Source organism: Hypanus sabinus, chromosome 16 (genome assembly GCF_030144855.1).
Source record: "Hypanus sabinus isolate sHypSab1 chromosome 16, sHypSab1.hap1, whole genome shotgun sequence".
Classification (NCBI taxonomy): Eukaryota; Metazoa; Chordata; class Chondrichthyes; order Myliobatiformes; family Dasyatidae; genus Hypanus; species Hypanus sabinus.
In genome coordinates, this window is record NC_082721.1 from 68,537,502 (window position 1) to 68,561,587 (window position 24,086).

At 45.8% G+C, this 24,086-nt stretch overlaps 2 protein-coding genes across 6 annotated transcripts in view; both read left to right on the top strand.

Moving 5' to 3' along the window:
* Positions 1-5,722, top strand: part of notch3 (notch receptor 3) — a 211,736-nt gene extending 206,014 nt beyond the window's left edge. For all 4 annotated transcript variants that reach the window (XM_059992029.1, XM_059992030.1, XM_059992031.1 and 1 more), the window contains one exon: positions 1,379-5,722. In XM_059992029.1, the coding sequence (XP_059848012.1) occupies positions 1,379-2,701 (1,323 nt within the window). In that variant the 3' untranslated portion in view covers positions 2,702-5,722. The remainder of the gene's footprint in view (positions 1-1,378) is intronic.
* Positions 5,723-17,346: 11,624 nt separating this feature from the next.
* The window catches only part of LOC132406407 (shiftless antiviral inhibitor of ribosomal frameshifting protein homolog), a 42,619-nt gene continuing 35,879 nt past the window's right edge, over positions 17,347-24,086 (top strand). Inside the window, exon 1 of one of the 2 annotated variants that reach the window (XM_059992042.1) lies at positions 17,347-17,499. In XM_059992042.1, the coding sequence (XP_059848025.1) occupies positions 17,473-17,499 (27 nt within the window). In that variant the 5' untranslated portion in view covers positions 17,347-17,472. Of the gene's footprint in view, positions 17,500-18,461; positions 18,591-24,086 lie in introns of those variants that run through there. The other variant, XM_059992043.1, reaches the window with a different exon arrangement.

Here is a 24,086-nt window from a genome sequence, read left to right on the forward strand (position 1 = left end):
TGACCTGAGTTTTCCATTTGCCCTCCTAAATACCCCACCTCATTGCCCACAGCCACCATTGGAATAACTAATGTTGGATATTGACATTTTTGCGATCCAAAGATTTTTCAGAAGTCACAAATGAGTCATAAAGCTTATTGCTTATGGTCATTTTATTGAGTGTTACAAGAGCAGAAAATGAGCAAGAGAGAACTGAGAACAAAGAAAAAATAAAGGGAAACATACTCGTCTCATACTGCGACTCCTCCAAGAGGACCACAACCTTGTCACACAGTTTGGAGGCTTGCTTGCCTCAATGACCCGGAGAGCTTCGTTGACTAGAATCAGGCCCTTGAACTTTGGATCTTGGTAGGGTCACCCGTGCTAAACAGGTCAAAGGGTAGAGGCCAGACTAACAGTGGTCCACCGGGCCTCCAGATTCACGGGTTCAGCTCAGGGCTAACAATCAAAGAATTGTTAAGGAAGCAGCAATGAAGAGTCTATCTGTGTGAGACGCTATGGACTGACAGAGATGGAGGACCTTTTGTACTGCACTAAACACCAGCAGTGTAATTACTGGGAAATTCACTGAACAATTATACATGTATAGGTGATGATATAAAAATACTAGTAAGTGCAGGAAAGTTAAACTACAAGAAAATTAACAATTCTACACCCCAATCGCCTCCTGTAAAGGAGCGTCCCTAGAACTAACTTCGTGTTGCTTGTCCTTGGCCTCTTCAGAGGAACTTCTGTCCAGTACAGCTGGTCTTTCTGATTTAGTCACTTCCATCACTGTTTTATTTGTGGCCAAAGTGAATTCTCTGAAACCCCATCACAAGTTTCAGGTTTCTGGGTGTCAGCATCTCCGAGGATACACCCTTGGTCAAACGTGTTAATGCAGGCCAGTAGCTGTACTTCATTAGGGGTTTGAGGAGGTTTGGAGTGTCACCGAAGACTCTTGCAAATTCCTACAGAGGGGTTCTGGCTGACAGCACCACTGCCAGGTGTGGAGGTGCCAATGGACAGGATGGAAGGAGGCCGCTGATGGTTGTGGACTAACTCAGCTCCATCCCAGACACAGCCCTCCCCATCTTGGAGGATACTTTCAGAAGGCAGCGTCTCAAGAAGGCTGCATCCATCATGAGGGACCTTCACCTTCCAGGGCTTGGCCTTTTCTCATCACTACCATGAGGGAGGAGCTACAGGAGCCTGAAGACACACACTCAACATTTTAGGACCAATTTCTTCCCCTTGCCATCAGATTTAGGAACATTCCAGAAACACTACCTTGCTATTCCTCTATTGCACTGTTTTTATTGTGTCTTATTGTAGTGTTGGACTAGATATGCCAGTGATAATGAACCTGATCTGATTGTCATTCTGACCTGTCTTTCAGGAGGAGACGCCGCTATTCCTGGCCGCCCGGGAAGGAAGCTTCGAGGCAGCGAAGATGCTTTTGGACCACTTCGCTAACCGGGACATCACCGACCACATGGACCGCCTGCCCCGCGACATCGCGCAGGAGCGGATGCACCACGACATCGTGCAGCTGCTGGACGAATACAACGCCGTGCGCAGCCCGCAGGGGGCTGGTGGGCACTCCATGTCCCCCCTCATGTGCCCGCCCAACGGCTACCTGGGCAACCTCAAGCAGACGCCCCAGGGCAAGAAAGCCCGGAGGCCCAGCTCGAAGAACTCGGCCCCCGGCACCTCTGGTAACCTGAGCAAGGAGTTGAAGGACGTGAAGCCCAAGGGCAAGAAGTTGAGCTTGGATTGCCAGGCCTCGCTCCTGGAGAGCTCTGTGACGCTGTCTCCGGTGGACTCGCTGGACTCGCCACGCACCTACGTCGCCAACCCCACCTCCCCGGTGGTGACCACCTCGGGGATCCTGCACCCTGCCACCTCCCTGTCCATGCTGGCCACCCAGCCTGTCGGCAGCATCCTGGAGGGCCCCTTCACTGTTTCCCTGGCCCGGCTGGGGGACTTGGGCGAGCTGGCGGGCCAGAGTGCGACCGCTGCTGTCCTCTCCATGGGCCGTGGGCCCCCACTGCCCCGCCTCTCTGTGCCCCAGATGGTGGCCCAGCCTGGCTGCCTGCTGAGTGGCGGCAACCTGGGCCTCAGCATGGGCACCTTCGAGTGGCGTGCCCGGGCGGGCAGTTCACAGCACGGTCTCCTACTGCCTCAGGCCAGCCACCTGACCATGGGCAGCATGGGGCCTCAGCTCATAGGTCAGCAGAGCCCAGTCAAGAACCCGGCCGAGCAGCCGGCCGCCCCCTCGCAAGCCCCCAACGGACAGCCGAGGTGCATCCCTCCCTCTGCCGGCCTCTCCATCCAGCAGGGCCTGCTGAGGGGTGAGATAGGACGGAGGGCAGACCGCTGCAGCCAGGGCCTCTCCCCTCAGGAGGCTCAGCCATCTCAAGCAGGCCTCCCGCCCTTCTTCAAGCAGCACGGCGGCGCCCCATCTGAGGACTATCTGCCCCCCACCTCGAAGCACGGCTACACAGCAGGGCACGACGGCGCGCCCAAGCATTACCTCCACCTGAAGAATGAGCACCCGTACCTGACCCCATCGCCGGAGTCTCCAGAACAGTGGTCCAGCCCCTCGCCACACTCCATGTCTGATTGGTCAGACTCTAGCCCCAGCCCTGCCATAATCGGACACCAGGCCCAGATGCAGCACATGACTGAACAAGTAACCAAAATGCAAGTTTTTGCATAAAATACTTCATTCGATTTTTTTTCAAAAGAAGAATACCTAAAGGATATAAGGACCTGGGCTGTTGTTTAATTTGTTTTGTGATTCCTGCTCTCGTTATCTCAAAGAGACAGGTGGGAAGGAGCTCATTTCTGAGTCAACACTGCCGGGACCTACAGTGGGATCATCTTTTAATTCTGAAATTCATAGAGATTCTTTTTCATTTAACAAAGCAAAAGACTGAAGGATTTTGGCCTCACTATTGTCACTGCCTGTTAAAGCGCCGACGAGGTCCACTGTTACATTTTTATCAGTTTCGTCAAGGGTTTAAAAATCCCTCACTACTGCCCAAGCCAATGAACCCTCTGCCGCCACATTCTCTGCACGTTCCCTGCCTTCTGCTGGTGTGACTGATACCTGGCACCCTCAGGCATTTGCCAGTTCCCATTTAAAAAAAAGATAGCTTCAGAAAGACTCGGACCAGAAAACTGACACTACCATCTTTCGTGGATAAGGAGGAGACTGTGCCACATAGCTAACCTGTTACAGTAGATGGAGTTCCAATTCCATTGGACTCCAGTGTGGCCTGGAGTCTCCAATGATCTGTAAGCATTATGGTAACACCTGAGGTAATTTTCTAACTCACTAAATCCTCAAGCACAAAAATGCTGCCACTGCATTATACAGAATTGTTATGACTTCCTTCCCTGTGGTTCTGTTCTCTTACACAGTGTAAAACGTTGCTAACACTTACTGCCTTTGGGAGTTTCTGCCATGTGTCACTGTGATTATTTAAGTGTTTCACAGGAACACTTGTTAGTTTTTCTATTGTCCATTATGAGGGTGTCTGTGAGATCTTTCCACAAAGTGTCCAAAGTCTAGGGTCTACAGTTGGAAAATCAGAGCTTGATGACAAACCTTGGCCTCAAAAACCAACTCAGTTCAAGCCAACTGTAGCACAGGGCTCATACTGAGTTTATCATCAGCCAATAGATAATCAGTGAGGTTTTCCAATTCATAGGATCCACTCCAGACATACTCAGAAGCTCAAACCATCTGAATTACCAGTTTCCTGACGATAATATGCTTTTATTCCCCCAGGAAATGTCAAATTTCCACTGTAGTTATTTGCCAGAAAAGTCGACCTGATACTGCCCTTCGAAGAGGGAACAGGTTTATCCCAGTGCAGCTTCGCGTTGTTTAGCCTGGCTCTTCTTTGTGGGAGCGAATCTGGCTGGTCACCGTTTGTATGAAAATCGCTATCCGATTCGTAATGGGAGTTGTTTGATTGGAATCAAACCATCCACACTGCCCTTGTCTGGAGACTTGAAATCCCCTTCATATTCGGATCAGAACAGACTTCTGGGGCTCGGTTAGCTGCTCCGTGCAGCTGAATCCAGTGACAGATGTTATTACAGTAGAGCACCTGAATTTTCCCTGTTGATTCAAATTCCCACTACTGAATCTCTGACAGTATGAGTGCCCAGATTTTAATTTGATAGGATCAGCGAGTGGTTAAAAACCAGGGTTTGTCTTTGGAGCAGAATTAAGCCATTTGGCCCATCAGTTCTGCTCCACCATTTGATCATAGCCGTTTGGTTTCTCTGTCAGTTCTTCAGATCTGTTCTGTGCATGCAGCCTATCCCCGAACTAAGTCGGGAAGTCAAAACTACTCTCTTCACGAGCCTGGGCAAAGGGGCACAAGTTAGAGTGCAAAGAAAGTTGTATGTATTAAAGTGAATTCATGGTGTTGTCTTATTCTAATTTAATTCAGAGCCCTACTGGTTAATCCAGAGCAAAATCTTTTTTCTAACTCCCCCCTTATATTTCGCAATACTGGCAGATGCTATAAAAAGGAAGAGCTTCTTACCCAGACCAGGGTCACCCTTTGGCGACCTGGGGCCAGAGAGCCGCCCTAGAAGAACCCCAGTTGGAGGAGATGCAGGATCTGAGTTTGAACCTTCACATCAATTGGCTTAGGGTGTGATGAGGTGGATGGAGGAAAGTTTCCCCTTGCGCTTTTGGTTTGTTTTAAATCTTGGACTCATTGGGTCAAGTGTCCCCATCCCAAATGTGTTGACAAGCTGTACAGTTGTAACCACAAGAGGAAGGAGAAGGGTAGTGCTTTCTTGTGGTAGACATGGAGGAAACTGTTATCTGAACTCAGCAGACCGTCCTGTTGTTGGCTGGGGTTCATTGACTACTAACACATAACCAAAAAGAAGAGGGTAGAAACATTTTTTATAAAATCCTTTTTTTTAACAATAGTAGATAGGCCTGGGCATGTAGAACTGGGGAATGAGCAGCCAAACCTAGAGAAGGAGAAGAGGCAGAAGATGAGTCAGGTGGGATGAGGCGTGAGAGATATCGTGTTGAGGCTTGTAGGTGTGGAGGGTAATCTAGAGATATTAAGCCCTAGGGGTCAGGAGAGGTGCAGGGTATGAGGAAGAGAGATAATGGTTACTTTGCTTCCTATCGTGGATGGAACAGACAAGGTAAAGCTAATTCAAAATCACTCGGATTCTCTTATTTAATTCTTGCAAAGCTCATGAAAGAGGGAGAGCACCAGACAGCTGTGTTACTTCCTGCCAGAGGACTGAAATTATGAAGGACCTATATATATATATTATATATTTTTTCTCAATATTCTTGGTCAGAAAACACAACTCAAAACAGTAGAATGTACATTTATAGCATTAACTGATTTTTTTTAAAAAAAGACAACAAACTGTAAATAAATCAAACTGAAGAACAAAAAAAACATTTACTCATTTCAAAAGTACTTCGTTGTTTGAAATGTTTTATGTACTCAAAATAAAAAAGTTTATTTCCTATTAGTCATATATCACACAGAAACACAGCCAATGTACTTGGCAGTTTATTCTTAGAAGGATTTTCTAGGCATTTTATAATACTTCAAGACTTTTTACAAAAAAAATGTAGCTTTAATCTGTACAGAAAAGTATTTTAAGTCACGTCTTTTGTATGCAAGAAGTACAGGTTCTGAGGTGGATAAACTTCCAAATAAAGCTGTAGGAAACTTCACACTCTGGTTCTCAAGTGGTTTGTTTACAATCACAACATTTGCACAGGGAGCTATTTGTAAGTTAACTTCTGTTTATTTATATATACAACGTGGAACAGCCCCTTCCAGCGCCACCCAACAATCCATCAATTTACTCCTAGCCTAATCGCAGGACAATTTACAGTGACCAGTCAACCGACTGACCAGTACATCCTTGGACTATAGGAGGATTCCAGCGGACCACGCGATCATTGGGAAAACGTCCTTACGGACAGCACAGGAGTTGAACTTGGGAATATATCCTGAGAAAAGCAGTGGGGGAAGATCTTCCGCTGTACCAAATGACTGCTCATTTTGGCTTGCCTCTCTGTACCAGGAGTAGTCCTGGTCCCAGCTCACTACAGGCAAGCTGGCTGCTCTCAGGTTCCGGGTCTGACAGCTGGCAAGATCCCACCTCCTCACTCATTAAATATCAGAGATAGTCAATAATCCTCAGAAATTTAAAATGTTTTAAAAATGGAACGTGTAAAAACTGCAATAAATGCATCTAACTAAAAGGTCAAAAAGTTACGTTTGCTTTCCTCCCGGGAGTAAATATCTCCAGTTACTCAAGAGGGGACTGTTGCGTTACCTGGGATTTAACCCTCACAGTCTGAGAGCTGCGGAAGTGTGGACCTTCCCGCCATCCCAAGAGCAGACCAATGGAGTGGCCGGACCCTTGTTTTGGTCCTTCGGTGGGACTGGAATCCGGACTTCCTGAAGGAAATAAGGGTGTGGAATTGGAAGGTCTGGCACAGTTTAGAAGAATGAGAGGTGACATTATTACACAATTCTAAGAGGGTAAATGGTAAGAGGATGTATCTCTTCGTGGGTTTCAGAATTTTCCACAATGATAGAGCACAAAACAGGCCCTTCAACCCATCATGTCCTACCTATCTACACTGATTTCATTTAGTTGCAATATGTCCATGGCTGAGGGCCTTCTATGCTTCGGCTGTTCAAGTATTTTTCAAGCATCTATCCCCAACACCTCTATATGTGGCACTTTCCAGACTCCCACCATCTGCTGTGAAAACAATTGCGCCCCTTTCCCTCTTGTGGAATGAGTGGGTGCGGATTTGATTGCAACATTCAAGCGAAGTTTGGACACGGACATGGATGGCGGGGGGGTGTGTGGAGGGCTATGCTCCAGATGTGGGTCGATTGGATGAGTCGGCATAACAGTCTGACATGGACTAGATGGGCTGAAACCACCCCAACTATTCAATCTCTCCTTATGACTGGAATTCTCCAATCACTTTAAAACTCTGCCCTCTTGTATTAACCACTGCTGCCCCGGGAAAGGGCATTGGCTATCTATTCTGTCTATTCCTCTCATCCTCTTGAACACCTCTATCATCTCCTCCACAACTCCAAAGAGGAAATCCTTTGCTCGCTCAACCTTTCATCATAAAACATGCTCTCTAATCCAGGCAGCACCCTGGTAAGTCTCCTCTACACCCTCTCTAAAGCTTCCACACCTTTCATAAAATGAGGCAACCAGAGCTGAACTCCGAGTGTGGACTGACCTGAGCGTTATAGAGCTGCAACATTGCCTTGTGTCAAGTAGCATCTGTCAGGGGAAATGGACGGACAAGTTGGAGGGGGGGATGGTATAAGGAGGCGAGGGGAGGGGTGGAGCAAGTGATAGATGGATCTGGGTGAGGCAGATAGAGGAGGGGAGGGTGGAAAAGTGATGGGCGGAGGTGACAAAGGGCTGCAGATGATGGAGGCTGATAGGAGAGGATGGATCCGAGTGCAGGAAGTGGGAGAGGCAGATTGAGTAGAAGGGGAGGGCAGACGGTGGGAGAGGTAGTGTGGGGTAAGGGCTGGATAGAATGGGGGAGGAGGGGGAAACAGGTTCACAGGGACTGGGTTGAGTGTAGGAGGATCTGGGTAGATCAGAATAGGTGAGGATGTCACTTTCCTTGAGGCAAGTCACTTGCTGTGTCCACATGCAACCCTTCCCCATGGCCTGGGCAGCAACAGACTGCCAGATGTGGAAGTCTGGAGTCAGGGCTCAAACGACGCGACCCATCCGTGGAGCTGATTGAGTTGTTACACGGAGGATGTTGGTCTGGATAAGGATACTCGGCACTCGCGTTGCCCCTCCCAATGCATTGGGGGAGTTTGGCAAAGGCAGCACTGGGACTTGACATCCCTGCTGTCCCAGAAGCATATGGCAGGGCAGGGAGACCCTGAATTGTACCCCTTCTCTAATTACCCCAAATTCAGTCACAAATGTCACTTGTTCAACGCCATGGTTCTTCGAGTGACTCAAATCCCCCTTTGTTTTATTTTCTGGTTTTTAACAAGAGTTTTGTTGCTCTTTTTTTGGAAGCACTATACTCCGTATGTAAAGTGTAGTACATTTAATAAACGTATTCCATCCTAATCTACAGTGTCATTTAGAGTCTTGACTTTCTTATTCCGCAAGGTTTAAACACAACATTGCTTAAGCAGGGTCTGCTCAGAGAGCACTGTTTTAGGCTTAATTTGTTTTATAGCATTTTAATACAGAGCTCCATTTATTTAAAGATCTTTACAGAACGTACAGCAACATAGAAACAGGCCCTTCAGCCCACAATGTCAGTGTCGACCATGAAGCCAAATTAAACCAACCCAAACCCCTCTACCTACACATTATCCGTATTCCTCCAGTCCTGGGTTTCTATGTGTCTGTCTAAATACCACGATCAAATCTGCTTCCACTGCTTTCCTGGCAATGGTTCCTGGGCTCCTTCCACTCTCTGTGTAAAATAAACTTAATCTGTACAATTCCTCTAAGTGTTTGCCATTTCACCTTACAGCCATGTTCCCTGGTATTGGGCATTTCTAGCTCGGGAAAAGCCTCTGTTGTGATTCAAAATTGATTATTGTCAGTACACGAGTGTCAATGAGAACAAAGTGATTGTTACTCTGGATCCAATGCAACATAAAGAGGACAATAAATACAAAGAATAAGATAAGAAGCATAGTAGATAGCAATCTTATAAAACACTGTATGAGTAACATGGACTGATAGTGCACACATAAAGTAACGCTAGGTGATGTATATGTAGGTGAGATGAGATGTGATGGGGTGGGTGAGGGTTAGATCAGCCTGACGGTTTGGGGGAAGTAACTATTTTTGAGCCTCGTGGGAAGGATAGAAGCTGTGAGGCCTCTTCCCTGTTTGGAGCGGAACAAACAGTCCATGAACAGGGTGGGTGAGATCCTTTGTGACGTAGTTGGCCTTTTTCCAGCACCTTTCTGTGTCTGTGTCCTTGATGGCAGGTGATTCTGTGCCCTATCATCTATCACCTTGTGTTTCTCCCCTCCCCCCTCCCCCACCTTTTAAATCTACTCCTCAGCATTTTTCTCCAGTCCTGCCGAAGGGTTTCAACTGTACTTCTTTCCATAGATGCTGCCTGGCCTGCTGAGGTCATCCAGAATTTTGTGTGTGTTGTTCAGATTTCCAGCATCTGCAGATTTTTTTTCTTGTTTCTGATTATGCATTTACTTGCTTATTTAACTTTATCGTTACAGAGTGGAACAGGCCCTACCGGCCTAACAGGCCCTACCGGCCTAACAGGCCCTACCGGCCTAACAGGCCCTGCTGCCTAGCAACCCATCTATTTCACCCTAGCCTAAATCACAGCACAATTTACAATGACCAATTAACTTACTAACGGGTACTTTTTTGGAATTTGGGAGGAAACCAGAGCACTCGGAGGAGTCCCACCTGGGGAGAACGTACAAACTCTTTACATTTGGCGCCAAAATTGAACTCTGAGCTCTGGAACATCCCAAGTGATAACAGCGGCGTGGCATTAACCACTATGCCACTGAGGCACCCTATGCCTACAAAATATAAAACAAAGCAGAAAATACCAGGATTACTCAGTAAATGAGGCAGCACCTGTGGAGAGTCTTAACATTTCAGGGCAATCGCCGTTCTTCAGTGATCTGAAAAGCTGCTGCCTGACCTGCTGAGTACCCGTCCTTTCCTTCTATTTCAGACTTCCAGCGCCTGCAGTCATTTTGTTTTGCATTTTAAAAATGTCATTTACCTACTTGGCTCCTTCCCTCGCCACAGCAGGACTGCGTCATCACGAGTGTGGAGAAATTGCAGGGGATTGGAGATGGGACATCAGGTGCAGGTCATGGTTTGAACCTGTCAGTGTAAAAAACCCAGAGATCTGGGTTGGAGCACAGTGTCAAAGTGCAGAATAAGCAGGGCAGCGTTCTTGCATTCCTGATGGATGAAATCCGCCCCTGGACTTTCTGACTGTTCAGGAGGGCAACCTGACATTTCTGGGTCAGGTCGGATTTGTATTCTGTCGCGGTGTTTGGATTCCAGCTGGGGTGGGACTGGCTATGCCAGACTGATCATAACTTTGCCGGGATTGGAAGGCTTGAGGTGTAGAGAGAGGTTGGCCAGGCTAGGTTTTTATTCCTTAGAATGTAAGACACCTTGATTTTATGTTTTATCTTCCGTGTTTTTTTGCCTTTTTTGTTGTTGCCATCTGTTTTTTTTTGGCGTTGGGGGGGAGGTGGTTTGATGTTTTCCTTTGAATGGTGTTTCTTTGATTCGTGGCTGCCTGTGGGGAAGATGAATTTCAGGGTTGTATACTCCATACATACTTTGATAATAATTAGAACTTGAGACATAGGTGCTGATTTAGGCCATTCAGCCCATTGAGTCTGCTCCACCATACTACCTGCCTCCTAAGAGTTCACTTACGTTAAGCTTGCTAATAAGATCTGGGTTATTACACATCACCCAATCTAAGATATCATTTCCCCGAGAGGTTTAATCACAAGCTGGTCTAAGAAGCCATCTTGTAGGCACTCAACAAATTCCCTCTCTTGCAATCCGACCCCAATCTGATTTTCCCATTCGCCTAGCATATTGAAGTCCCCCATTATAATTGTGTCATTACCATTACTACATGCCTTTACCAGCTCCCTTTGCAATTTCACATCTTGGCTACAATCTGGAGGCCTGTATATGATTCCCATAATTTTGTTTTTACCCTTGCAATTTCTTAATTCCACTCACAAAAATTCAACTTTCTCTGGCCCTATGTCACCTCTTTCTAAGGATGTAATTCCATCTCTTACCAACAAAGCCACACCATTGCCTCTGCCTTCCTGCCTGTCCTTTCTATACAAAGTATATCCTTTGATATTAGGCTCCCAACTATGGCCTTGTTTCAGCCACAACTCAGTGACGCCCACAACGTCATACCAACCAATCTGTATTTGTTCCACAAGTTCGTTCACCTTACTCTGAAAGCTATGCACATTTAAATACAGCACTTCTGCATTCTTTGCCCTTGCGAATTTTGTTTCTGTACTATAATTTAACTCTTTGCTCTGTCTGCATTTGTACCCAGTCACTGGTTTGTCCTTCCTTACGTTCAAATTATACCCATCATCTACGTGTAAACCTGCTGACTCATCCTCAGCTCTATCAGACTGGTTCCCATCCCCCGGCCATATTAGTTTAAACCACTCCCGCCAGCTCTAGTAAATCTGCCCGCAAGAATATTGATCCCCCTCAGATTCAAGTGCAACCTGTCCCTTTTGTACAGGTCCCACCTGCCCCAGAAGAGGTCCCAGTTATCCAGAAATCTGAATCAATGCCCCCACTCCAATTCTTAAGCCATGCATTTATCTGCCACCTCATTCTATTCCTATCCTCACTGGCGCCTGGTACGGGCAGTAATCCTGAGATTACTACCCTTGAGGTCCTGCTTCTCAGCTTCCTTCCTGACTCCCTGTATTTTTTTTCAGGACCTGCTCCCTTTTCCTTCCTATGTCCTTGGTACCAATATGTACCAGGACTTCTGGCTGCTCGCCCTCCCTTTTCAGCATATTGTGCATGTGTCCAGAAACATCTGGGAAGCAAACTGCCAGCCATGTTTCTTTTTCGCATCTACACAATCACCTACCTGTCCCACTGGCTATAGAGTTCCCTATAACTGCTGCCATCCTCTTCAGTTCCCGACCTTTCTAGGCCACAGTGCCAGAGGCATGGCTACTGTTGCTTCCTCCAGGTAGGTCATTCCCCCCACCCCCCCGCAGTACTTACTGTTGAGGGGTAGACCACAGGGGTGCTCTCCACTATCTGAAGTTCCTGAAGTTCCCCTTTCCCTCTCCCGTAGCCTTGGGGTGACTACCTCCCTGTAGCTATCACTGCCTCACTTCCCCTAACAGGCCGAAGGTCATCGAGCTGCAGCTCCATTTCCTGACACGGTCTTTAAGGAGCTGCATCTCGATGCACCTGGCGCAGATGTGGGCACTGGGGAGGCTGGAAATCCCACATCTGACACCCAGAACAGAACATTGGTTTTGTAGACATTCTCTCTAGATCTGAATAAGAAATAAGGACTGAACCCGCCGAGACTCCACCAGAGTCAGGTGATTTTGGCCACCCTCTTCCACTTTATATATTTATAAAAGCCTTTGATATCTGTTTTTATATTTTGTGCTAATTTACTTTCATACTCTATCTTCCTTTCCTTATTTCTTATTTAGTTGTTCTCTGTTGCTTTTTAAGGTTTTCCAATCCTCCTGTCTCCCACTTTGTACACATGAGCTTTTAATTTGATTCTATCTTTTACTTCCTTAGTTATCCAAGGCTGGCTCTCCCCACACTTACTGTCCTTACTCTTGACTAGAATATACTTTTGTCGAGCACTGTGAAAAATCTCTTTGGAAATATTCCACTGTTCCTCAACAGTGCTACCAAATAACCTGTGCTCCCAATCCACATTAGCCAACCCCTCCCTCATCCCGTTGTAGTCTCCCTTGTTCAAGCATAGTACACCAGTTTAGATCTAACTAATTCATCCTCCATCTGTATGCAAAATTCAATCATACTATGATCACTCTTTCCAACAGGATCCCTGATTACAAGATCGTTAATCTTACCTGTCACATTGCACAGGACCAGATCCAAGAAAGCATTTTCCCTTGTAGGTTCACTAAGATGCTGCTCAAGAAAGCCATCACAGATGCATTCTATAAAGTCCTCCTCAAGGCTTCCTTGACCAACCTGATTCACCCAATCTATGTGGAAGTTAAAATCCCCCATGACAACTGCTGTTCTGTTCTTACAAGCCTCAGTTATTTCTTGGTTAATCACCTCTGCCACTGCAGTACTTTTATTAGGTAGCCTATAGACAACTCCCACCAGTGATTTTTTCCCTTTACTATTCTTAATCCCTACCCAGATGGATTCAAAATTCTGCTCCATAGATCTTGAGCTGTCTCTCACAATCACCCTAATCTCATCCTTAATCAAGAGCATCACCCTGCCTATCTTTCCGTATTACCTGATACCCTTGGATATTTAATTCCCAGTTATCTCCACCTTGCAACCAGCTTTCTGTAATGGCCACTAAATCATATGCCTTGGTACTGATCTGTGCAACAAGTTCACTAACCTTGTTTCTAATACTACGGGCATTTAGATAAAGTGCCCTTATACTCATTGTCCTTTTAGAATCTAGTGACCTATGCGATTTTTGCTTTTTACTTTTATGCATTCTACTCTTACTCCTTTCTTCACTATCTTTAGCTTTGGTCTCTGCACCACTTCCCTCTTCATTTCTGTGTGGGTTCCCATCCCCGTTTCTCCAGTTGGCAGTCAGTGGTGAGTGTGGTGCCAAAGGGGTCAGTGCTGGGCCCGCAGCTGTTCACCATTTACATTGATGATTTGGAAGAGGGGACTGAGTGTAGTGAGGCAAAATTTGCTGATGACACTCAACTGAGTGGAAAAGCAAATTGTACAGAGGATGGGGAAAGCATAGAGGGATATAGATAGGTTAAGTGAGTGGGCCAAGGTCTGGCAGATGGAATACAATGTTGGTAAATGTGAGATCATCCACTTTGGAAGGAATAATAGAAGAGCAGATTATTATTTAAATGGTGAAAGATCGCAGCATGCTGTTGTGCAGAGGGACTTGGGAGTGCTTGTTCATGAATCGCAAAATGTTGGCTTGCAGGTACAACAGGTTATTAAGAAGCCAAACGGAATGTTGGCCTTCATTGCCAGAGGGATTGAATTCAAGAGCAGGGAGGTCATGCTGCAACTATACAGGGTACAGGTGAGGCCGCACCTGGAGTACTGTGTGCAGTTCTGGTCTCCATACTTGAGGAAGGATATACTGGCTTTGGAGGCAGTGCAGAGGAGGTTAACCAGGTTGATTCCAGGGATGACGGGGTTAACCTATGAGGAGCGATTGAGTCGCCTGGGACTATACTCTCTGGAGTTCAGAAGAATGAGAGGAAATCTTATAGAAACATACAACATTTTGAAAGGGATAGATAAGATAGAAGCAGGGAAGTTGTTTCCATTGGTAGGTGAGACTAGAACTAGGGGACATTGCCTCAAGATTCAGGGGAGAAGATTTAGGTTGGAGATGAGAAGAAACTGTTTTTCCCAGAGAGTGGTGAATCTGTGGAATTCTCTGCCCAGGGAAACAGTTGAGGCTTCTTCACTAAGTATATTTAAGAAACAGTTAGATAGGTTTTTACATAGTAAGGGGAATTAAGGGTTATGGGGAAAAGGAAGGTAGGCAGATGGAGTTGAGTTTACAGACAGATCAGCCGTGATCTTACTGAATGGCAGGGCAGGCTCGATGGGCCGGATGGCCTACTCCTGCTCCTATTTCTTATGTTCTTACATTCTTATAGTTCTCGTGGAGGCCCTGCTGAGCCAAAGCCTTCTTACTCTGACTCAGACTACTCTGATGACGACCGGTCCTATGAGAACCACTCTGCTAGGCAGTACCTCTCTCTTATAGGGACTGGGTTTCCCATTGAAAATCTATGTTGGACCTGGATGGGAATGCTCCTGTTGCATCTGCACAGTACTCCAGTCAATGACCTCCATCGAAAAACTTGGTGCTTTTTCACGCTCTTTGTCAGACCTGCGCGGGAACGTTCCTGTTGCAACTGCGCGGTACTCCAATAGTGCTTTGAATCTTTGACTTTATACTTTATAACTTTATAGAAATGTTTAAAATTAGGAGGGGCATAGATAAGATGGATTGTAAGAACCTTTTCCCCAGGCTAGGGGAGTCCAGAACTAGTGGGATTAATTTGGGATGAGGTAGGGAGTCTGCCAGAAGAAGTGGTTCAGGCAGGTACAATAGCATCAGTTGAGAAGCACTGAATAGATTGGAGCTCAGTAGGATATGAGCCAGCAGGAAACTGGGTGAGCACAACTGTCGGCATGGACTTGGGCTGAAGGGCCTGTATCTGAGCTGTATTGGTTTCTGACTCTACTTTATCCAGCTCAAGATGACTTGTAGGGTTTTACAGAACGTATGCTTGATCATGAACAACGCGTGTGACACATGGAACAGTAAAGTACGGGGAAGCTCGGCCCACAATGTCTGTGCCGACCAATGTGTCATTTTAAACTAATTCTGTTCTGCCTACCCATGATCCACTCTCCACATATTCATGTGTGTCCTGGCAGCCTCTGAAACACCACAAAGTCCTGGTGCAAGATTTTGACTGGAAATGTTGGAAGTTTCTTTGCTCACAAGCACTGCTAGATCTTCTGATTTCCTCCAGTAGATTGTTGGTGGCTGTAGATTCCATTGTCTGCAGTCCCTTCATGTCTCTCTTCAATGCTGAGATCCTATATGTTGCTACCGCTCTCCCAGGCTGCTCCTTTCAGGCACACACCCTCTTAGTGCTTATAAAGAAAAGTGCTCCACACATCTCCTTTCAACTCATCCTCCTCGCCTTAAGTTCATGTCCTCGAGTACTTGACAATGTCATATTTAAGTTTTCTGATGACAGCACTGTTGTTGGCCAAAGTTGGAGGCGAATCAGAAAATAGAAAGGAGATTGAAAGTCTGGTTGAGTGGTGCTAGAAGAACAACCTCTCACTCACATCAGCAAAACCAAAGAGCTGATTATCAGCTACAGGGGGAAGAGGCCAGAGGTCCATGAGTCAGTCCTCATCAGGCGATCGGAGGTGGAAAGGTTCAGTAGCTTTAAATCCCTTCAATTTGGGGTTTTTTCTTTCTACTATGTAAATACAGTATGAGTTTGGGAGATTGTACATCTGTGTTATCAATAGTTTATACTTGTATATACTGCTTTATTAACTGTGTGTTCCCAATCTCTCTGTGTTTCTATGCTTCGTTTGAAAATCAATAAAAAGATTTAAAAAGAAAGAAAGAAACCCCTTGACGTAGAATATTAGGGGATCTGTCCTGGGACCAGCATCTAAGTGTCATCATAACGAAGGCATTACAGGGTATCTACTTATAAATTTATGTCAGTGGTAAGCATCCTAGCTTCTTGTATCATGCCCTGGTATGGAAACATCAATGCCCAGGAACAGAAAGGACTACAAAATAGGCCTAAGTGTCTGTTTATGTAAAGATTGCTATAGTATAGTATTCTATAGTATTTCTCCATTTCCCTCTAAATCCTGCAAGAAAATGAGTCTCGAGGCAGTATATGGTAACGGCGTACCTAGATAATGAACTTTCCTTGAAGTTTAGAAGATTTCCTACCCTGGGCCCTTATTTTTCCACCTCTGAGGTAAAGTTAGATTGAGATGGTTGGAACCCTGATTCAGGGCCTTGGTGGGAAATGTCGGCTATCCATTTCCCTCCATAGATAAACCCAAAAACTTCTGCAGATGCCGGAATTCCAGAGTAAAGCAAACAACATGCTGGAGGAACTCAGCCGGTCAGGCAGCATCTATGGAGAGGAATAAGGAGTCGAGACCCTTCATCAGGATTGAAAATGAAGGGACATGAAGCAGAGTAAGAAGGTAGGAGGAGGGGAAGGAGGACAAGCTAGAAGGTGATACACACAATGTGCTGGAGGAGCTCAGCAGGTCAGGCAGCATCTATGGAGGGGAATAAGGAGTCGAGACCCTTCATCAGGATTGAAAATGAAGGGACATGAAGCAGAGTAAGAAGGTAGGAGGAGGGGAAGGAGGACAAGCTAGAAGGTGATACACACAATGTGCTGGAGGAGCTCAGCAGGTCAGGCAGCATCTATGGAGGGGAATGAACGGTTGACGTTTCAGGCCAAGATCCTTCATCAGGACTGGAAAGGAAGGGGGATGGAGCTGGAATAAGAAGGGAGACAGAGGAGGTTGATTCCTCTGGATTTCCAACATCTGCAATACCTCCTGCGTGCAGGTGATAGGTGAAGACAGGTGGTGGGGGAGAGGGGGGGTGAAGGGAGAAGATGATAGGTAGAAAAGATAAAAAGCTGAAGAAGGAGGAATCTGACAGGAGAGGAGAGTGGACCATCGGAGAAGGGGAAGGAGGAGGGGCACCGGGGGGGGGGGTGAGAGGTAAGAGGGGAGACAGAATGGGAAATGGGACAAGAGGGAAGGGGTAAGGGAGTTATTGGAAGTTAGAGAAATCGTTGTTCTTGAACCACTGAGTTCCTCTAGCTCTCTGTGTGTTGCTCAGGATTTTATTTTAATACCTAGGCAGATATCCAAATTAAAATCAACTACTGCTGTTGCAAAAATAAACATAATTCAAAGGGATAACAACGTTCCAGCCGGTCAGAGACTGAGATGTCAGTCACACACAAAACAAGTAGCTCCACCTTTAATTTATGCACCAAAACTCCAACCCATTTCAAATGTTACGCAGCCAGGAAATTGAAACTGAAAACAGAGCCAAAGGCAGAGAGGATAAGCAGTGAAGGGGTGACAGAGACCGTGCTACTTCATTTCATTGCCACCATGCATCAAAACATTGATGAAGTTGAGGTATCGTTTATGCTTTCAATAATTTTGGTTGTGTAGCAGAGACTGGGCAGTTGCAACAGAGTTGTGACTGTTTCTAGATTACAGCTTGTGCTGAGAGTGATTGGAGCCATCAGGAATGACAACAGGACGTTCAACAAAATGTCGGGTCCCTCCATTTCCTTTACACTGTCTGCCTGACTGCACTTTCCCTTCCCTGTTACTCTGCCACTACATTCTGCATTCTCTTTTACCACCTCATTGTAATTGTGATCTTTCTGGATGGCGTGCACTGGAGCCTTTCACTGCATGCGTGACAATAATCGACCAATTCAAGTTCCAGATCCCCAGCCAACCTCCGCACCCAAAAAAAAGATATTTCTGACTTCCACTTCCCTCTGCCCCCTGCCCGATCCTCTGTTTTCCGATAACTCTGTGGCTCTGTTAGCCCTTCTCTTTACCCTTCCTTGCCCTCACTACCCTACTCACTCTGGTTCCCCTTCTCCCTCCCTTTATTCCCATTTCTGCTCTCTTCCCCTATCCAATTCCTCCTTCATCAGTGCTGTGCCTCTTCCACCTATCGCCTCCCAGCTTCTCTCATTTCCCCCTTCCCCACCCTCCTGCACCCCCTCACTGAGATTCACCTATCACCTGCCCCCTGCATCCTTTCGTTGGGCTTCTGTCCCCTTTCCTTTCAGGCCCGATGAAGGGCCTCAGTCCAAAATGTCGACAGTTTATTCCCCTCCACTGAAGCTGCCTGACCTGCTGAGTTTCTCCAGCATCTTTTTTCCTTTGTGTGCTGATCTAGGTGTCTTTGATGTAAGAATTAAAAGAGATGTGGCAACCCATCTGCACCTGCGGCCCCATGGCTGTACAGTGAACAGAGTGCTTTTCCCTCTTTGCAGAGTCAGGAGCTAAAGTTCTGTAAGGGGCGGGGTGTGGATTTGGAGAAACAGTCAGTCACAAGTTGTTTGTGTGTGTGTGCATGCATGAGTATATGTGTGTGTGGTATATACGTGTGAGTAATTTGGTTTTGTGTGAGTGAATGTGTGCTTGTGACACACACAAAAAACTGGAGCAACTCAGCACGTCAGGCAGCATCTGTGGAGGAAAAGGTACTGTCCAGATGAAGGGTCTCGGCTTGAGACATTGACTGTTTATTCCCCTCTGGAGGGACCGCCTGCCTTGCAGAATTCCAACAGCATTTTATTTCTTTATTTATGTGTTTGCTTGTTTGCCTGTGTTGCTCGAAGTGTCCAGCACCCGGAGAATCTCTTGTGCCGACGGATGTGAGTGTGGGCACGTGTACTGTCTGTATTTGCATGCGTATACGCACTTGCTTATGTTCTCAGGGGCCATGCTATTACGTACCTCGTACCTAGCAAGGTGGCCGCTGAGTGAACGCTTGCTGCTGTAACCCACCGGCTTTGAGGTCTGACATGCGGTGTGTCAGAGGAGCTCTTCACACCATTGTCTGTAACGTGTGGTTGCTTGAGTTTCTGTCACCTTCTTGCCTGTCACCTCAAATCAGTCCGGCTCCAATCTCATTTTTATCTTTTTTCTTTTGTTTCTGCTCTTTCTTCTAGTATTCGCACAGTTTGATTTTCGTCTTGCACGCTGGTCGCTTGTCCATCCTCTTGGGTGTGGTCTTTCGTTGATTTTATCGTGTTTCTTGCAGTCGCTGTGATTGCCCTCAAGATAATGAATGCCAGGGTTCTGTACAGTAACACGTAGTGCATGAACTTTGGTGACAAATTTACTTTGACCTTTTGAAAATTTTGATCTCCTCTGACCGCTCTCATTAACAAGGTACTTACACCCACAGAACTGCTGTTCACTGGAATGTTTTTTTTCCGCACCATTCTCTGTAAACTCCAGAGAATGCGGTGCATGAAAATCCCAGGAGGTCAGCAGTTTCTGAGGTACCCTAATAAAGTGACCACTGGGTGCAGAGAAACTGCTTAATTAGCAGCATCATTTATCTCCCAGGAACATCCCAGAGGTTCAGTGGATGCCAAGCTGGGCTGCTGAAGGCCGTGAGGGAGGAGACGTGACATGGTGGAAGCTGGATCGAGAAAACAAAAACACGAGGCTGGAGGGGCTCAGCATCTGTCAGGGGAAAGAACTAATGACAAGTCGGGACATGAAGTGTATCGACCGGAGACAAGGACAGTTCCTTTCCCCCCACCGATGGTGCTCTGCCGCATGCTTGAGGGCCCCTGGCATTTCAGTAGTAGTGTTTGGTCTAGGCCGCTCACCCCGCCACTGGCAGAGATTCCGATGTCCCAGTGAATGGGGGGATGTAGCAGATCCTACAGCAACAGATGGAGCCACTGCCGGTGACCTAATTCCATTATGACTTCCAATGCTGTCTATGTGGAGTTTGCATGATTCCATGTGAACCACATTAGGGGGTGGCCCGGTAGCATAATGGTCTCTGCTATGCTATTGCAGTGCCAATGGTTTGATTTTCCACCACTGTTGTATGTTCTCCCTGTGACCGCATAGGTTTTCCCTGGGTGCTGTGATTTCCCTTTGGGACTTGTGCTTTTGAAGTGTTTGTATAACCTGCTGTATGGATTAGTAAGTCAATTGGACACGTGCACTAGGGCTGTTACGTTGCTGTAAGTCACTAAAACTAATTCTGTGGGCTTCCTCTGTACATTGTGGTTTCCCCCCACATCCCAAGGGTGCGTATTTTGGCAGGTTAATTGCTCTTAGAGTTCAGGTAGATAGAATGAAAGGGCTCGATTGATGAGAATGAAAGAGAATGAAATGTGTGAAGGTTGGGTTAGTTTACCAATGGGTGCTCAATGCTTGGCTTGGACTTGATGGGCTGAAGGGCCTGTTTTTGTGCTCTGTCTCTCCATGGCTGTGTATGAGAGGTCATTCTTTCCCAGTGTTGCTCACGCTGTGGGTTGTATTCTTGTTGTTGCAAGGGTGCCCACGTACCAGAAATAATTTATCGTATGAGGGGTGATTGATAAGTTCGTGGCCTAAGGTAGAAGGAGTCAATTTATTTTTCAACATAGCCCCCTCCTACATTTACACATCTAGTCCAGCGGTCGTGGAGCATACAGATCTGGGACCTCTAGAAAGTGTCCACAGATGGGTGATTGATAAATTTGTGGCCTAAGGTAGAAGGAGATGAGTTATACAACTCTTGTTACATGCACATGCAGTTCAACTCTTTGAGTGATTATGCAGAAAGTTTGAAGTTAATAACTCAATTCCTTCTACCTTAGGCCACAAACATATCACCCATCTGTGGACACTTTCTGGAGGTCCCAGATCTGTATGCTCCATGACCACTGGACTAAGTGTGTAAATGTAGGAGGGGACTATATTGAAAAATAAATGTGCTAGGTTTTCTAAAACTGACTCCTTCTACCTTAGGCCACAGACATATCAATCACCCCGGTATATGAGACGCTGTGCAATAATGATAAGGGGTTTCCTATTTTTGGCTGCAAGACCACCCCACCCTCCCCAATATATTCTGAGCAGATACCAGAAACCTGTCCATGAGTGTGGATGAAGCAGATAGTAAGAGTTGAAGGCAAAGAATTGTCACTTCTACTTTGGGCATTTTGAACTCCATTATGGGCACGAGCCTCCCCTGATCGAGGCCACCTTCAAAACATGATACTGCAGAAAGGTGGCACGACCACCCAGGACACGCCCTCTTCTCATTACTACCACAGAGCCTGAAGACTACACAAGTATATATGATAGGAATTCATAGTTTTTTTATGCACTGCTATCACAAAGTAACCAATTTCAAGACATGCAGCATGTCAATGATCAAGAGCCTGATTCTGAACAATCAATAACTATGCAGTAATTAACAGATACAGTCCCACCTTTGTGAGGCAGGATTTTTGTTTTACTCTCGTACTCTATTCCTCCCTCAAGATTTTCTAGAAGACAGCATTTTGAAAAAAATCTCATCGCCTCCCCTTTCCTGGGCAGTCCTTGGCTACCCTTCCCACTCGATTAGCCTGCCCTTCTAGTAGTGGCCTTGTGTGGAAGTTTCCAGAACCCACTGAGGTGATAACACACCGACCTGCAGAGCTCTTTAGGCTGTTTACTTTTCCAGTGCTTTCCCAACAAAAATGGCTCACAAGCTGCATCAGTAAGCCAGGCTATGAAGCATCACCCAGAATTACGACACTATTCTTGGCAGTAGTATGATATATTTACTTTTTCTTTTGTATTTGCAGTTTTGAAGTTCAAAGCTCAAAATGCATTTCTTTCCAAAGTATGTCTACTATATACAACCTAGAGATTTTTTTTGTATGCAGCCACAAAATGAAGAAACTCAAAAGAGCCCATTAAGAAAAACCCACCCAACAAAGGCGATCAAACATCCAATATACAAATGAAATGAACAAATTGAACGAACAATATAAAAAGTAAACAAATAACACACAGAACGTGAACGGCAGAGTCCCCGAAGGTAAGTCCACAGCCATGGGGCAGTTCAGTGCTGAGGTGATGGTCAATGTTTGCAAAAGCCATAAGTACAGAGTCATTTCGGCATTGAGATGAGTAAACCTCATGGAGTAGTGAGCTGAACGTTTGCTTGTCCTTTATCCTCAGCCTTGACACGTTGGTATTTTTAATCTGGTTCACTGCTTAAACCGGCCAAACAACAAGGTCGTGTGTTGTTCTCAGGCCTGGGCCCTGCCACTTCGATCCAGCCCTGAGTCTGCTCGAGCAATGGGCAAACATTGGTTCATTTTTCACTCCCAGGCCTGGGCCCTGCCACTTCGATCCGGCCCTGAATCTGCTCGAGCAATGGGCAAACATTGGTTCATTTTTCACTCTCAGGCCTGGGCCCTGCTACTTCGATCCAGCCCTGAGTCTGCTCGAGCAATGGGCAAACATTGGTCCATGTTTCCACTTTCAGGCCTGGGCCCTGCCACTTCGATCCAGCCCTGAGTCTGATCAAGCAATGGGCAAACATTGGTTCATTTTTCACTCTCAGGCCCGGGCCCTGCCACTTCGATCCAGCCCTGAGTCTGATCAAGCAATGGGCAAACATTGGTTCATTTTTCACTCTCAGGCCTGGGCCCTGCCACTTCGATCCGGCCCTGAGTCTGCTCGAGCAATGGGCAAACATTGGTTCGTTTTTCACTCTCAGGCCTGGGCCCTGCCACTTCGATCCAGCCCTGAGTCTGATCAAGCAATGGGCGGGGGACGTCACGTGATGACATAGGATCGAGACGTGGAAATCCAGCCCTCCCATAAAAAACTAATAAATTAATGTTTAAGTGAAGAAAAGTTAGTAAATATTTTCTAAAAACTACGTCTAAACTACTCAGGATTTTCCTTAGATATGCCTCCTAAACAGACGCAGAAGAAAACTACTACTTTGAAGACAGTACAAGCTGGACCGGCCACCATGAAGAAGCCTCGGACTCAAGTGCATCTCACCTCCGGCGATACAGAACAGAAATCGGCGGCAACATCAACAGTCTCCAAGAAGGAACAACAGGAACTGCGCGTGCGCGCAGGAAAGGGCATGTGCAAACATGAGAAATTTGAACTACAAATCCCAGCTACGATTGGAAGCGGAAGTGAAAATGAACCCGAGGAGGATTCAGATTCTCTGGAACTTACAGATGAAGATGAGGAGGTAAAAGAAGACCAGGAAGAGGTTGGAGGTGGAAGATATTCTGGAGACATAAGAGAAGCTTTGGCACAAATAATGCATGAATTAAAAGAATTTAAAACATTAAAAATAATAAAAGAAGATATTAAAAATATGAAAATGGTGAAAAAACAGGAGAAAATGGACAAGAAAGTTAAAAAGCTGGAAGAAATAACGGGAGACACTATTGATAGAGTGAATAAAATGGAAGATAATATTCTTGGCTGGACATCAGAAAGAAAATGACTGTTGGAAAAAATAGACGTGCTTGAAAATTTTAGTAGACGAAATAATATTAAAATTGATGGTCTTAAAGAAGGGATCGAGGGAGAGGATCCAATAAAATTTTTTCAAAAATGGATCCTGGAAAATTTGGAAATGGAAGAGGGAACCCAGTTGATTGAAATCGAAAGGGCCCACAGAGCCTTAAGACCAAAACCGCAAAACCTCAACCTGATATAAACGCACGAGCAATCTTGATAAAATGCTAAGATATCAAGATAAAGAAGAGATCCCGAAGACGGCTGCCCAATGTGCCAGAAAGAGAAATGAGCCATTGATGATAGAAGGGAAAGCAGTCCTTTTCTATCCTGATATAAGTTATGACCTTTTGAAGAGAAAGAAGGAATTTAATCCAGTGAAAAAAGTTTTATGGAAAAAGGGTTTTAAATTTATATTGCCGGCAATACTGATAATTTTTTTGGATGACTGAAAAAGAAGATTTTTTACTGATCATCGGGATGCAGAGGAGTTTGCACAAGAACTCCCAAATATTTGCTGACGGGACAGTGAAGTGAATTGATGGACATTAAGGACAGAAGAATATTTAAATATACTTTTAATTATATGATACAGGGGGAGAAAGGTAAAAATTTGAGAAATATTATTCGAGAGTAGTGATATTATTTTTTCTTCTCATATATTTTTTCATGTTACGGGGGAGCTGTGGGAACTT